Source organism: Coregonus clupeaformis, chromosome 5 (assembly GCF_020615455.1).
Source record: "Coregonus clupeaformis isolate EN_2021a chromosome 5, ASM2061545v1, whole genome shotgun sequence".
Lineage (NCBI taxonomy): Eukaryota > Metazoa > Chordata > Actinopteri > Salmoniformes > Salmonidae > Coregonus > Coregonus clupeaformis.
Window position 1 is genome coordinate 39775811 of NC_059196.1, and position 17642 is coordinate 39793452.

The 17642-nt window shown below is 47.6% G+C and overlaps 1 protein-coding gene across 2 annotated transcripts in view; it reads left to right on the forward strand.

Moving 5' to 3' along the window:
- Positions 1–17642, forward strand: part of cadm2b (cell adhesion molecule 2b) — a 407615-nt gene that overhangs the window by 381754 nt on the left and 8219 nt on the right. For both annotated transcript variants that reach the window (XM_041876742.2, XM_041876743.2), the window contains one exon: positions 3264–3442. In XM_041876742.2, the coding sequence (XP_041732676.2) occupies positions 3264–3442 (179 nt within the window). The remainder of the gene's footprint in view (positions 1–3263; positions 3443–17642) is intronic.

Here is a 17642-nt window from a genome sequence, read left to right on the forward strand (position 1 = left end):
TGTCAGTAATTTACTAAAGACAGTGAGAACAGGGTAAATGTCAGTAATTTACTAAAGACAGTGAGAACAGGGTAAATGTCAGTCATTTAGTAAAGACAGTGAGAACAGGGTAAATGTCAGTAATTTACTAAAGACAGTAACAACAGGGTAAATGTCAGTAATTTACTAAAGACAGTGAGAACAGGGTAAATGTCAGTAATTTACTAAAGACAGTGAGAACAGGGTAAATGTCAGTCATTTACTAAAGACAGTAACAACAGGGTAAATGTCAGTCATTTACTAAAGACAGTAACAACAGGGTAAATGTCAGTCATTTAGTAAAGACAGTGAGAACAGGGTAAATGTCAGTAATTTACTAAAGACAGTGAGAACAGGGTAAATGTCAGTCATTTAGTAAAGACAGTGAGAACAGGGTAAATGTCAGTAATTTAGTAAAGACAGTGAGAACAGGGTAAATGTCAGTAATTTAGTTAAGACAGTGAGAACAGGGTAAATATCAATCATTTACTAAAGACAGTGAGAACAGGGTAAATGTCAGTAATTTACTAAAGACAGTGAGAACAGGGTAAATGTCAGTCATTTAGTAAAGACAGTGAGAACAGGGTAAATGTCAGTCATTTAGTAAAGACAGTGAGAACAGGGTAAATGTCAGTAATTTAGTTAAGACAGTGAGAACAGGGTAAATATCAATCATTTACTAAAGACAGTGAGAACAGGGTAAATATCAATCATTTACTAAACACAGTGAGAACAGGGTAAATGTCAGTAATTTACTAAAGACAGTGAGAACAGGGTAAATGTCAGTAATTTACTAAAGACAGTGAGAACAGGGTAAATGTCAGTCATTTAGTAAAGACAGTGAGAACAGGGTAAATGTCAGTCATTTAGTAAAGACAGTGAGAACAGGGTAAATGTCAGTAATTTACTAAAGACAGTGAGAACAGGGTAAATGTCAGTCATTTAGTAAAGACAGTGAGAACAGGGTAAATGTCAGTAATTTACTAAACACAGTGAGAACAGGGTAAATGTCAGTAATTTACTAAAGACAGTGAGAACAGGGTAAATGTCAGTAATTTACTAAAGACAGTAACAACAGGGTAAATGTCAGTCATTTACTAAAGACAGTAACAACAGGGTAAATGTCAGTCATTTAGTAAAGACAGTAAGAACAGGGTAAATGTCAGTCATTTAGTAAAGACAGTGAGAACAGGGTAAATGTCAGTCATTTACTAAAGACAGTGAGAACAGGGTAAATGTCAGTCATTTAGTAAAGACAGTAAGAACAGGGTAAATGTCAGTAATTTACTAAAGACAGTGAGAACAGGGTAAATGTCAGTAATTTACTAAAGACAGTAACAACAGGGTAAATGTCAGTAATTTACTAAAGACAGTGAGAACAGGGTAAATGTCAGTAATTTACTAAAGACAGTGAGAACAGGGTAAATGTCAGTCATTTACTAAAGACAGTAAGAACAGGGTAAATGTCAGTCATTTACTAAAGACAGTAACAACAGGGTAAATGTCAGTCATTTAGTAAAGACAGTGAGAACAGGGTAAATGTCAGTAATTTAGTAAAGACAGTAAGAACAGGGTAAATGTCAATCATTTACTAAAGACAGTGAGAACAGGGTAAATGTCAATCATTTATTAAACACAGTGAGAACAGGGTAAATGTCAATCATTTAGTAAAGACAGTGAGAACAGGGTAAATGTCAGTCATTTAGTAAAGACAGTAAGAACAGGGTAAATGTCAGTAATTTAGTAAAGACAGTAAGAACAGGGTAAATGTCAATCATTTACTAAAGACAGTGAGAACAGGGTAAATGTCAATCATTTATTAAACACAGTGAGAACAGGGTAAATGTCAATCATTTACTAAAGACAGTGAGAACAGGGTAAATGTAAGTAATTTAGTAAAGACAGTAACAACAGGGTAAATGTCAGTCATTTAGTAAAGACAGTGAGAACAGGGTAAATGTCAGTATTGTGAGAACAGGTAAATGTCAGTCATTTAGTAAAGACAGTGAGAACAGGGTAAATGTCAGTAATTTAGTTAAGACAGTGAGAACAGGGTAAATATCAATCATTTACTAAAGACAGTGAGAACAGGGTAAATATCAATCATTTACTAAACACAGTGAGAACAGGGTAAATGTCAGTAATTTACTAAAGACAGTGAGAACAGGGTAAATGTCAGTAATTTACTAAAGACAGTGAGAACAGGGTAAATGTCAGTAATTTACTAAAGACAGTAACAACAGGGTAAATGTCAGTCATTTAGTATGTCAAGCTCTCAGTGCCAGCAGACTTTCATCAGAGTGTATCCACCTGTCCTTAAAACACCTGTCCTTAAAACACCTGTCCTTAAAACACCTGTCCTTACAACACCTGTCCTTACAACACCTGTCCTTAAAACACCTGTCCTTAAAACACCTGTCCTTAAAACACCTGTCCTTAAAACACCTGTCCTTAAAACACCTGTCCTTAAAACACCTGTCCTTAAAACACCTGTCCTTAAAACACCTGTCCTTAAAACACCTGTCCTTAAAACACCTGTCCTTAAAACACCTGTCCTTAAAACACCTGTCCTTAAAACACCTGTCCTTAAAACACCTGTCCTTAAAACAACTGTCCTTAAAACACCTGTCCTTAAAACACCTGTCCTTAAAACACCTGTCCTTACAACACCTGTCCTTAAAACACCTGTCCTTAAAACACGTCCTTAAAACACCTGTCCTTAAAACACCTGTCCTTAAAACACCTGTCCTTAAAACACCTGTCCTTACAACACCTGTCCTTAAAACACCTGTCCTTAAAACACCTGTCCTTAAAACACCTGTCCTTAAAACACCTGTCCTTAAAACACCTGTCCTTACAACACCTGTCCTTAAAACACCTGTCCTTAAAACACCTGTCTATCCCTGTCAGTTTGATGGCGTAGCCCTAAGCATCTCAGATCATGATGAATAAGATTACATGGACAGGGGGAGCTGATCCTGGATCAGTACTCCTACTCTGAGACACTAGATCCAAAGTCAGTCCTGGGGACCCCAAACTCATCATCAAGCTTTGATTATTTCAATCAGCTGTGTAGTCTGTTCTGGTGTCTGTTGTGATGTCTGTTCTGGTGTCTGTTGCGATGTCTGTTGTGATGTCTGTTGCGATGTCTGTTGTGGTGTCTGTTGTGATGTCTGTTGTGGTGTCTGTTGTGATGTCTGTTGTGGTGTCTGTTGTGATGTCTTGTGTTGTGTTTTCCCCACCAGACCAGAGCCAGTGTTGTGGTCTAAAGATGGAGGGGAGCTGCCTGATGTAGAGAGGATGATCGTAGAGGGCAGGGAACTCACCATCACCACCCTCAACAAGACAGACAACGGCACGTATCGCTGTGAGGCCAGTAACTATCTGGGGACCAGTGGAGCTGAATATGTGCTATTTGTTTACGGTGAGTGGCTTACATAGGAGCTACACTGGGGCGTCGCAAAAGGCATATATATATAATTTTTTGCTATACTGGACGCATAAGTTTTGGCCAGCACTATTGGCCATGGTCAAAAGTAGTGCACTATATAGGAAATAGGGTGCCATTTGGATGCATCCCATTCTTTGCACTGACTGCACATGCATGGCTTAGTGTACCTGGAGCCTCTCCTCTCCTCTCCTCTCCTCTCCTCTCCTCTCCTCTCCTCTCCTCTCCTCTCCTCTCCTCCACACCACACCACGACTGAGGCTGCTAACATTTGTCAAAAAGTTGTTGAGACTAAAATAGGAAATACAGGGGAAGGCAGAATATTAGAAACAGACGTTGAGGATTTATGCGTTTTCGCCACAAACAATCCCACATGAGAGTACGTCTTTTTTTTTGGGGGGGGGGACTTATCCTGGCTCAGAGAAGATATACTTTATTCACACTAGCAAGGTATAGCTCTGTGGATAGATGGACACTAAGGTTTCACAGTGCAGAGGAGAAGATTGCTCTCTTTTATCTCCACAGTAAAAGTAAAATGGGGGAGAGGATGACATATTATTCAACTTCTGTTATCTGTTGTCTGTAAGTCTCTATTCATCTGGAGAGCTGGAGGGGGGAGATGAGTTGAGTTGAGTGATGCCAAACTGGGGTTAGCGCTCTGTATCGGACTGTCACATCTGAAACAGATTGGACCAGTTTCATCATTTCGTCAAGTGTAGAAAATACAATTGTCTTGGATCATTCTGGGAATGTGTGTGTGGTGTGGGGATAGTTGTGGATAATCACCACACGATTGAAATAAGCTTCGGTGAAGCCCTGAGGCTTAGAGTGTCTCTAAACCCACACAAGGTACTCCTCTTAGCTAGATTATGTGGTGAATTGTAAAACTATTATCCATAGAGATATTCTCAGATCTGCCATAAAACCGGTTGATGTCACCACTGTTAGAGGATGTGTACCAAATGGCACCCTATTCCCTACATAGTGCACTACCTTTGGTAGTAGTAATATAAAAGTAGTGCCCTATATAGGGAATAGGGTGATATTTGGGACGAGGGATGATGTCATGTCAGGAGACAGCAGAGCAGGTGAAAGAAGCATGTGAACGTGTCTCAATACTGACGGCAGTAATAATTCTACCTCTGGAATAAGTCTGGCTGGTAGAGAAGAGGGATAGAAATGTATATATTCTCTTCAGCTTGTCTGAGTAGATTAAGCTAATTTGCTAATGACACCATGCCAGAGATGAGGAGCAATACATTTAATCCTGAAGTCACACAGACACCATGTATCACATTTATCACCACCCTCCATTTCCATTCCGATATATGAAATGAATCCTGCATGCATGGGGAAATGAAATGTGCAAGGTTTGAGAATAGAGACGATAACTTGATAATGACTGCGTTTGGCACGGTGAGAAGATGATAGATAGATAGAGGGAGGGGAGGGAGGGGAGGGAGGGAGGGGAGGGAGGGAGGGAGGGAGGGGAGGGAGGGAGGTCAGGGAGGGAGGGAGGGAGAGTGAAAGTGACTGCATCCCAAATGGTACCCTGTTTCTTATAGTGCACTACAGGGCTCTTATCAAAAGCAGTGCACTATATAGGGGATAGGGTGCCATTTGGGATGCAACCACTGTGAAAAGAGGAAAGCTGGAGGGAGAAGAGTGAATGTGAGCCCTGTCCTCTCCTTGTTCCCTCTCACATGGATCCTTTTATTAATGTGAACATCTGCCTGGCGCAGTCATCAGGTACCATCTCTCACCTATTGTTCATTACACCAGACACACACCTCACACACACCTCGAGTCACGTAGTGTGTTCTCACCCGCGACAGGTGTGAGGTTTGATCAGACACTTGTTGTTACACGTACCTGTGCTCCTTTGTCACACGCGCACACACACACACACACACACACACACACACACACACACACACACAGCCTTCACATCTACCTGAGTTCCTTTGTCTCATCTGACATAACTTCTTACACAGCCATCGTCAAGATTCAGGGCTTTTTGTTCTCAGCAGGGGATAACAACTGTTTCCTATAGAATAGACTGACAGATACTCATCAGCAGGGGATAACACCTGTTTCCTATAGAATAGACTGACAGATACTCATCAGCAGGGGATAACACCTGTTTCCTATAGAATAGACTGACAGATACTCATCAGCAGGGGATAACACCTGTTTCCTATAGAATAGACTGACAGATACTCATCAGCAGGGGATAACACCTGTTTCCTATAGAATAGACTGACAGATACTCATCAGCAGGGGATAACACCTGTTTCCTATAGAATAGACTGACAGATACTCATCAGCAGGGGATAACACCTGTTTCCTATAGAATAGACTGACAGATACTCATCAGCAGGGGATAACACCTGTTTCCTATAGAATAGACTGACAGATACTCATCAGCAGGGGATAACACCTGTTTCCTATAGAATAGACTGACAGATACTCATCAGCAGGGGATAACACCTGTTTCCTATAGAATAGACTGACAGATACTCATCAGCAGGGGATAACACCTGTTTCCTATAGAATAGACTGACAGATACTCATCAGTTAAGTGATAACAACTGTTTCCTATAGAATAGACTGACAGATACTCATCAGCAGGGGATAACACCTGTTTCCTATAGAATAGACTGACAGATACTCATCAGTTAAGTGATAACACCTGTTTCCTATAGAATAGACTGACAGATACTCATCAGCAGGGGATAACACCTGTTTCCTATAGAATAGACTGACAGATACTCATCAGCAGGGGATAACACCTGTTTCCTATAGAACAGACTGACAGATACTAATCAGCTGGGGATAACACCTGTTTCCTATAGAATAGACTGACAGATACTCATCAGTTAAGTGATAACACCTGTTTCCTATAGAATAGACTGACAGATACTCATCAGTTAAGTGATAACACCTGTTTCCTATAGAATAGACTGACAGATACTCATCAGTTAAGTGATAACACCTGTTTCCTATAGAATAGACTGACAGATACTCATCAGCAGGGGATAACACCTGTTTCCTATAGAATAGACTGACAGATACTCATCAGCAGGGGATAACACCTGTTTCCTATAGAATAGACTGACAGATACTCATCAGCAGGGGATAACACCTGTTTCCTATAGAATAGACTGACAGATACTCATCAGCAGGGGATAACACCTGTTTCCTATAGAATAGACTGACAGATACTCATCAGCAGGGGATGCATCTTCAAAGTGGTAGGCATGTTGTGTAAATCAAATGGTACAAACCCCCCCAAAAAATCAATTTTCATTCCAGATTGTAAGGCAACAAAATAGCAAAAATGCCAAGTGGGGGGAATAGTTTCGCAAGCCATTTTAAATGCTTAGTTTACTAAGAAGAAGAAACATGCTATTATAAATGATTAGTTTTCATTTTTTTGTATTTTTTCTGCTCATATATGTCATCATCTTTAGTATACTGGGATTTCAGTCATTGTTTCATTTCTTTGTGCTTAGCAAAACCTATTTCTGTCATGTTCGCATCTTTATCATTTCCTCAATTTGCTTTTGTTCTCCATTGTTTGTGTTTCCTTCACCAGACTCCCACCACCGCTAACCTTAACCTTAACCACCACTACCACCACCACTAACCTTAACCTTAACCACCACTACCACCACCGCTAACCTTAACCTTAACCTCCACTACCACTACTAACCTTAACCTTAACCAGCACTACCACCACTAACCTTTACCTTAACCAGCACTACCACCACTAACCTTAACCTTAACCACCACTACCACCACTAACCTTAACCTTAACCTTAACCTTAACCACCAGTACCACCACCACTAACCTTAACCTTAACCACCACCACCACCACCCCTACCACCACCACCACCACCCCCAACACCTCTACCACCGCCCCCACTACCACCCCCACCACCACCACCACAACCACCACCACCATCACAACCACCACTACCACCACCACCACCCCCATCACACCCACCCCCACCACCACCCCCACCATCACCACCACCACCACCACCACCACCACCACTACTACCACCACCCCCACCACCGCCCCTACCACCACCACCACCACCACCACCACCACCACTACCACCACCCCTACCCTACCACCCCCCACCACCACCACCACCCCCACTACCACCCCCACCACCACCACCACCACCACCACTACCACCACCCCCACCACCGCCCCTACCACCACCAGACCCACCACCCCCCACCACTACCACCACACCCCACCATCACCACTACCACCACCCACCACCCCCACCCCTACCACCACCCCCACCATCACCACCACCACCACCATCACCACCACTACCACCACCCCCCACCACCACCCCACTACCACCAGACCCACCACCCCCACCACTACCACCACCCCCACCATCACCACTACCACCAGACCCACCACCCCCACCACTACCACCACCCCCACCATCACCACCACCACCCACCACCACCCCCCCTACCACCACCAGACCCACCACCACTACCACCACCCACCACCATCACCACTACCACCACCCCCCCACCACCCACCACCCCCTACCACCATCCACCACCACCCCCACCACTACCACCACCACTCACCACCACCACCACCCCCAACACCTCTACCACCGCCCCCCACTACCACCCCCCCACCACCACCACACCCACCACCACCATCACAACCACCACTACCACTACCCACCACCACCACCACCACCCCCACCCCCCACCACCACCCCCCACCACCACCCCCCACCACCACCACCACCACCACCACCACCACCCCCCACCACCGCCCCTACCACCACCAGACCCACCACCCCCCCACCACTACCACCACCCCCACCATCACCACTACCACCACCACCCCCACCACTACCACCACCCCCACCATCCTACCACCCGACCCACCACCCCCACCACTACCACCACCCCCACCACCACCACCACCACCACTACCACCACCCCCACCAGACCCACCACCCCTACCCTCACCACCCCCACCACCACCACCACCCCCACTACCACCCCTACCCCCACCACCCCCACCACCCCCACCACTACCACCACCCCCCACCATCACCACTACCACCACTACCACCACCCCACCAGACCCACCACCCCTACCCTCACCACCCCCCCACCACCACCACCACCCCCACTACCACCCCTACCCTCACCACCCCCCACCACCACCACCACCACCACCACCACCACCACCCCCACCACCACTACCACCCCCCACCCCCACCACCCCCCACCATCACCACTACCACCACCACCCCCCACTCACCACCCCTACCCTCACCACCCCCACCACCACCACCATCACCACTACCACCCCCACCACCACCACCACCACCACCACCACCACCCCCACCCACCACTACCACCACCCCCCACCCCCACTACCACCCCCCTACCACCACCACCACCACCCCCCCACCACCCCCCCACCACCACTACCACCACCCCACCATCACCACCACCACCATCCCCACCACCACCCCCACCATCACCACCCCCACCATCACCACCACTACCACCCCACCCCCCACCCCCCCACCACCACCACCACCACCACCACTACCACCACCCCCCACCACTACCACCATCCCCACCACCACCCCCACCATCACCACCACTACCACCCCCACCCCCACCCCCACCACCACCACTACCACCACCCCCACCACCACCACTACCACCCCACCCCCACCACCACCACTACCACCACCCCCACCACCACCACTACCACCACCCCCCCACCATCACCACTACCACCACCCCACCCCCACCACCACCACCACTACCACCAACCCCACCACCACCACTACCACCACCCCCATCACCACCACTACCACCACCACCCACCACCACCCCCACCACCACCACCACCACCACCACCACCACCACCACCACCACCACCACCACCACCACCACCACCACCCACCACCCCCACCACCCCCACCATCACCACTACCACCACCATCACCACCACTACCACCACCCCCACCCCCCACCACCACCACCACTACCACCACCCCCACCACCACCACTACCACCACCCCCCATCACCACCACTACCACCACCCACCACACCACCCTCCACCCCCACCCCCCACCACCACCACCACTACCACCACCCCCACCACCACCACTACCACCACCCCCACCATCACCACTACCACCACCCCCACCACCACCACTACCACCACCCCCCACCATCACCACTACCACCACCCCCCATCACCACCACTACCACCCCCCACCACCACCACTACCACCCCCCCACCACCACCACTACCACCACCCCCAACACCCCCACCACCGCCCCCACTGAGCCACGGAGGTTGAGGAGAGCTGGAGGTTTGTGAGCCACAGAGGTTGAGGAAAGATGCTCTGATTTGTAATATATTTATAACTGGCTCTGCTTTTTCAGAATCAGCACATGTACCATTGGTTCACTCCAGGCCCTGTTGTGAATGGAGCCAGGAGAGCAATTTTCTGTGAAGAAATAGACACTGTTTGCGTCCCAAAAGGCACCCTATTCCCTATTTAGTGCACTACTTTTGACCAGGGCCTATAGGGCTTTAGTCAAAAGTAGTGCACTATATAGGGAATAGGGTGGCATTTGGGACGCAGGCGGTGAATGGATTTTCCCCTCACTCGCCCGGTAAACCAGTAAAATCCGTAAATCCAAAGCCTTTTTCAAATACATATTTATGTCAGGCCTTCCCACAACAACTTGACAGGACTTTCTGCAGAGAAAAGAGAAGAAGAAGAGCTGAGCAATATTTCCACAAACCTCAGTTCTTATTTAAGACCTCATTATGTCTGCAATTATTTTGTGTGTGTGTGTGTGTGTGTGTGAATGTATGTATGTGTGTATGCGTGTGTGTGTGTGTGTGTGTGCGCGTGATGTGTGTGTGTGTACGGGCGTGTGTGTGTGTGTGTCCATGCACAAATGAGGGCCACATGCAACATAATCCCTCAAAGTTGGATCAAATGCCTTTCCTTTGAAGGAGAGCGTTAGAGAAGCTGGCCTCCCTTCACCATGTTCTGCTGTTTAGAACGTAGAGAGTTAGAGAAGCTGGCCTCCCTTCACCATGTTCTGCTGTTTAGAACGTAGAGAGTTAGAGAAGCTAGCTTCCCTTCACCATGTTCTGCTGCTTGGAAAGGGTTTATGCATTCAGAATCCCATAGTTGATGTTGTTTTTCCTCTAGGTCTCACACTATGTAATAGAAAGGAGAGATGAGCTAATGAGCCAAAGTTATCATGCTGTATCGATTGTCTCAGAGTAGAAATTCTGATTTAGGATCTGTTTAGCCTTTAAAGTCACAATGAATAACATGACATGGGGGGGTATCTGTCCTAGATCAGCACACCTACACTCAACCTCTAGAGCCAGAGAGCATGGCTTCACTGTAGGTGGTTTGGAATCAGATCCACAGTGATGAGTGTGAATAAGAAGCCCATTGCTGTCTGATAAAGACAAAAAAACAATAAAGAAACAAGAGCTGCTGAATTTCCTTTACCCTGTCCATCTAACATCAGAAGTGTAGAGGGAAATAAAAAGTGATCAGGTCTAATGTACCCAGACAGTTGATACCCAGAGAGTTGATACCCAGACAGTTGATACCCAGACAGTTGATACCCAGACAGTTGATACCCAGACAGTTGATACCCAGAGAGTTGATACCCAGAGAGTTGATACCCAGAGAGTTGATACCCAGAGAGTTGATACCCAGACAGTTGATACCCAGACAGTTGATACCCAGAGAGTTGATACCCAGAGAGTTGATACCCAGACAGTTGATACCCAGACAGTTGATACCCAGACAGTTGATACCCAGACAGTTGATACCCAGACAGTTGATACCCAGAGAGTTGATACTCAGACAGTTGATACCCAGAGAGTTGATACCCAGAGAGTTGATTTAATAGACATTGACATTTCCAACAGAGCTATACACTCTTACAAAAAAGGGTTCCAAACGGGTTCTGCCTGTACCCATAGGAGAACCCTTTTTGGTTCCATATAGAACCCTCTGTGGAAAGGGTTCTACATGGAACTCAAAAGGGTTTTTACATGGAACCAAAAAAATGGTTCTTCAAAAGGTTAACCTATGGGGACAGCCGAAGAACCCTTTTAGGTTTGTGACGTCACGAGAGGCTACACAGCTTTCAGCGGGATTGCTCAAGTAGTGCAAGGAGACAAGGTTCAAACAAAACAAGGATTTTATTAAAGGTCTTGGGAAATTAACGAAAATATAACCAAATTCTGTTCTCTTGTGGCTCTCTAAGGGTTAACAGTTCAGGGATGTCTCTTCCACATCCAAAATCATAGTTCTCACTCGCTCAGTTAACTTTTCCCCAGCCTTACTGTAGTCCACGTTGCAGCTAGTGGCCAACCCAGCAAAAAGTCCTTCCAAATGTCTCTCACGTATTTCCACAGGTGCATATATCCAAAGGTGAGTATTTCCCAAAGGTAAGTATCTCCAAATCCTTATATTCCTCATGGAAGTGGACGTGCAGCACTCTTGTCCTCCAGAGAGCCCAGGTTGGAGACTGTGTCTCTTCCCTTCCCAAACCTTCAGCTCATCAGCTCCTCATTTGTTTCAGCTGCGTGGGAAGATTGGCCATAGAGGGGTGGAGTTCCCGACCATACCAGCAGATGGAGCCATAGCTGTCTGGGTTTGCAGCCACCTCAGGGGGATGTAACGTCCCCTCCAGGACACAGCCTCTCGTGACATCACACATCCCCCTCTCTCGGGACCGACGTCCTCGTCGGGGTAAAGGCAGCGAAGAAGGCATCACGCCGGGAGAGGGGCGTCCGCACTGCCGTGGTGCTTGCCAGACTGCTCTCTCTTCAACTCCTCCAACTCTAGGGACCAGGGACTCAGCCTCCTGTTGTCTCTCCTTGAGTTTCTTACTGAACGCATCAGCCTTGGTTTTAGCAGAGTTTAGCTTCTGTTGAGCAGCTTTCAGTTCCTTCTCTCTCTCTGCCTCCGCATTCTTCATCTTGTTCTCCAACACCTTGTACTTCTCCTCTGCCTTCTTCTGGACCTCCCTTACTACTGCGCAGGGTCTCCTCACACTCCTCGATGGTCCTGTGCAGCCTCTCTCCAGCTCCTCCTGTTGCTTAGGGAAGGAGCTCTGTTGGAGTTTAGCCTGGAGGATATCTAACTCTTCTGTCTTCATGTCTAACTGTTGCTTTAACAAACGATACCTCTCAGCGGTCCCCTTCAGACCAGACAGTTCTTTGTCCAGATTCTGTAGCTCAGTCTCTGTGTCAGTCTGGGCACCTGCCATCCCTATCAGAGCCCGGGCGGGAGTGAGTAACTCGGAGGATTGCACCGGAGCCTTCCCAGGATGAGTCTTGCCTCTCCGTTTCCGAGGTACTCGGGTTATCCTCTCCCTGAGACTCTCTCCAGAGTGGGTAAAAGGCTGGGCAGTCTCGTCCAATTAGGACAGGGACGGGGAGGGAATCAACCACCCCCCGCCGTCGTGTGTATGGTTCCCCGTGTGCTGGTCATTGTAAGTTCAGTAATGGGGTATTCTCTGGTGTCCCCATGGACACAGGAAACTGGGAGGACTTTCCCCGGGGGTCAGACACGTTGGGCCCACCAAATCCTTACGCACCAGGGGTGGCCCGGCTACCAGAATCCAGTAAGGCCTCCACATCATGGTGATTCACAGTTACCGGGCAGGTGGGGGGTCGATCTGGGCCGCCATCTACGACTCCCAAGAGCGAGGCAAAACGGTGTGTGGGTGCTGAGCTGGGAGGACTCCGCAGTGGGCATAGGTTCATCGGCTGGTTTCCCACACTGCCAGGAGATATGTCCCATCTCCCCACACCGGTAACACTGTCGAAGTTTCCCCCCTCCTGGTGTACTCTTCTTGGACCCGCCTGGTTTCTGGCTCCCCCTGGAGCCGGGATAAGTCCTGACGTGGCTGGGTTCGAGACCTTGGGGCCCTTTTGGACGGGTTTTCCCCATTTGTGGTGGGGCCGCACTCCTGGGGTCTTTTTCGGGAAGCATTCAGCATCTCCGCTGTGGCCTGGTACTTTTCCACAGCTTCCACGGTCAGATCAGCCGTGGTCAAGGCCTGTTGACTGATGAACCGTTTTGCCTCATAAGGCAGGGCGCGTAGGTAACGATCCACCACAACGGCCTCCACCACCGCCGCTGCTGTATTCCTCTGCGGATCCAGCCATTTCCTTGCGATTCGGACAAGTTCATGCATCTGCGCCCGAGGAGGTTGGTCTGGTTGGAAGGTCCAGCTGTGAAAGCGCTGGGCCATACCAAACTTTGTGAGTCCATATCTGCTGAGGATCTCAGACTTCAGGGCATCATAGTCAGTAACCTGGTCAGGGGCCCAGGTCCCGGACAGCATTCAGCGATTCCCCCGGTTAGAAAGGGGGCTAACAGACCAACCCACTGTTGCTTGGGCCAGGGCTTCCCTAGTGGCCGTGGCCTCAAATGCATGCAGGTATGCCTCAATGTCATCGGTAGCTCCCATCTTAGATATAAAGTCACTTGCCTTTATTGGGCGGGTATTTTGGACCACCCTCTGTCTCTGCAACTGCAATTCCTCTGCCTTCAGAAGGTTGGCTTTCTTTTGCTCCTCCAAGAGAGCCACGTTTGCTTGCATCTGGGCTTGCTGGCCAGCAACAAGGGCTTTCAATATGTCCTCCATTTCAGTCGGCGGGGAGCCTACGGCCAACTTGGAAAACTGGGTGATCAAACCTTCGGTATCCTCCTCTGACATGCACTATTAACGCTTGAGCGTGCCCGTATTCTCCACCATCTGTGACGTCACGAGAGGCTACACAGCTTTCAGCGGGATTGCTCAAGTAGTGCAAGGAGACAAGGTTCAAACAAAACAAGGATTTTATTAAAGGTCTTGGAAATTAACGAAAATATAACCAAATTCTGTTCTCTTGTGGCTCTCTAAGGGTTAACAGTTCAGGGATGTCTCTTCCACATCCAAAATCATAGTTCTCACTCGCTCAGTTAACTTTTCCCCAGCCTTACTGTAGTCCACGTTGCAGCTAGTGGCCAACCCAGCAAAAAAGTCCTTCCAAATGTCTCTCACGTATTTCCACAGGTGCATATATCCAAAGGTGAGTATTTCCCAAAGGTAAGTATCTCCAAATCCTTATATTCCTCATGGAAGTGGACGTGCAGCACTCTTGTCCTCCAGAGAGCTCCAGGTTGGAGACTGTGTCTCTTCCCTTCCCAAACCTTCAGCTCATCAGCTCCTCATTTGTTTCAGCTGCGTGGGAAGATTGGCCATAGAGGGGTGGAGTTCCCGACCATACCAGCAGATGGAGCCATAGCTGTCTGGGTTTGCAGCCACCTCAGGGGGATGTAACGTCCCTCCAGGACACAGCCTCTCGTGACATCACAGGTTCTAGATAGCATCTTATTTTTTTTTCTATGAGTCTACAGTCTCTACTAGTATTTTAAGAGCTGTCTGCCATAGCCTTTTACCCCATAACAGTGAGTAGACTTTGAATACCTTGTGGTTGGTTGTCATCCTGTCTGCCTGTGTGTATCGCTGGGCCCTGTACTGCTGTCACTGTGATGTCCCCAAAGACTCCCAACGTTCAGCGGGCATCTTCTGGTTCTGTCATCAGTCAGTTGAGCTTGAAGTGAGCTTCGCTTTGGGCCACTGTGTTACCCCGCTGTGTTACCCCACTGTGTTACCCCGCTGTGTTACCCCACTGTGTTACCCCACTGTGTTACCCCACTGTGTTACCCCACTGTCTTACCCCACTGTGTTACCCCGCTGTGTCTGTCTGTCTGTCCATTCGTCTGTCCATCTGTCGACCCTCTAAGAGCATGCTAACCCCTCTCTCTGTCTCTCTGTCTGTCCATCTGTCGACCCTCTAAGAGCATGCTAACCCCTCTCTCTGTCTGTCCGTCCGTCTGTCCATCTGTCAACCCTCTAAGAGCATGCTAACCCCTCTCTCTCTCTGTCTCTCTGTCTGTCCGTCCGTCTGCCTCTAAGAGCATGCTAACCCCAGACCCCCCCCCATTGCCTCATTCTATGATGTCATCTTCATGTGCTCTGATATTATGTTGTCGCCCTCGTCTTCCCTTCCTTCCCTGCAACCATGGCAACAGCCAAAGACTTACCAGAGCCCACCACAGGTAAATATCCCGCTGCTAGCCGGCTGTCAGGTCATAATTGCAATCCGGGATGTGAGATCATACATGTGAGGTCATACATGTGAGGTCATACATGTGAGGTCATACATGTGAGGTCATACATGTGAGGTCATACATGTGAGGTCATACATGTGAGGTCCATACATGTGAGGTCATACATGTGAGGTCATACATGTGAGGTCATACATTGCAAGCCGGTTGTTCTGTAGAGCCCGACACTGACCACGCTACAGGCTGCGTCCGAAATGGCACCCTATTCCCTAAACAAAACAGTGCACTACTTTTGTCCAGAGCCCCTATAAGGTTGCCATTTCAGATTTGCCCGTAGCCTTCCTATCACACAGCATGAGTCTTGCACGGAGCTGAGTCAGTCTGCCCCACATGAGTCTAACCGTCACCTTGCACGGAGCTGAGTCAGTCTGCCCCACATGAGTCTAACCGTCACCTTGCACAGAGCTGAGTCAGTCTGCCCCACATGAGTCTAACCGTCACCTTGCACGGAGCTGAGTCAGTCTGCTCCACATGTGATGCCTAACTAGGTTGTCTGCCACTTGTGTTATTCAGTCTCTAACACTGACACGACAGGCACAAATGAACATTGGCCCTGGCCCACCGTCTATTAAGAAACCTAAAAACATCTTCTTCGTAGCTTTCCTCAGTCACATGCATATTTTTGCATAATCTTGAAATTGCATGATGGTCTATCTTGTTGGTGTGCTTTCCCCCCCTGTATATGAATTATTCAGAATCATTCAGAATCATTCAGAATCATTCAGAATCATTCAGAATCATTCAGAATCATTCAGAATAATTCCCATTACCAGCTCCTTTTCATGGCCCTTCCAGACGATTCTGATCTGTGAGAAAGAGCTGAAAAGGGTTGTTGGAGTTTAATACAATACTGATCCATCTGAAAGAAATGCATGAAAAAAAAGCATCTGCAATGTCACTGAATTTTTTGATCAATGATCATAGCCTGAGACCGACAATTACATCTTAGAAATCTTTCACAATACGATAATGATTATGAGCTCCATGGCTCCTTCTCAATTTGCACCCTATTCTCTATCTAGTACACTACTTTTAGTGCGCCCTGGTTAAAACTAGTGCACTAAATAGTCAATGGGGTGCCATTTGGATAGGAAACCATGATACTGCATGTTGGAATAGTGCACATGTATTTTTTAGCTATGAATGGAGTATGTTGGATGACTGTTATGACTGTAGAAATTAATATCTAACATGAGATCCTGCTGAGGTCAGGGCTGGTCCTTCCGTTCTGCCGCCCTGGGCAAGACCAAAAAATCCTGCTCCAGTAAAAGTAGAATAGTCCTAGTAAGCAAAATGACGTTGAAAAGACGTCTAAAATATGTATTTTCCAGACGTTGAAGTTAGGTTCAATGTAGGTTCTGAATGAAAGGTGAAAATACGTATTTTCCGTATGTTTAAAATACATATTTTCCAGGATGTTGAAAAGGCATCTTTTCCAGACGTTGAAAAATATGTATTTTCCGGGCGTTGAAATCAGGTTTATTTTCGGTTCTGAATGAAAGTAGAAAATACGTATTTTCTGGATGTTGAAAAACGTATTTTCCAGACGTTGAAAATATGTATTTTCCTAATGTTGAAATCAGGCAAATGTTTTGATCTGAATGAAAGTTGGAAATAGTTAATCTCCAGCCTATAGGAAAGGCCACATACTCTTTCTACCGTATCCTATATCTGCTACATGATTTATGTCAGATGATTTTGTCGACGGAACGTTGGTGGAGCGCCGCAGCGTTGCATCTCTCCAACAGCACCCTGGAGAGGCGCGCCGGGAATGGACAAGCTAAATATTTTTGTGCACCTGCCTTTGACAAAGTGGGCGCTGCTCATCACAGGGCGGCATCAACGCTCACCTAAAAAAAGCCCTTATGCCGCAGGTTGAGAGAAATTGTCATTGTTTTTTGGGGTAGAATTATGTGA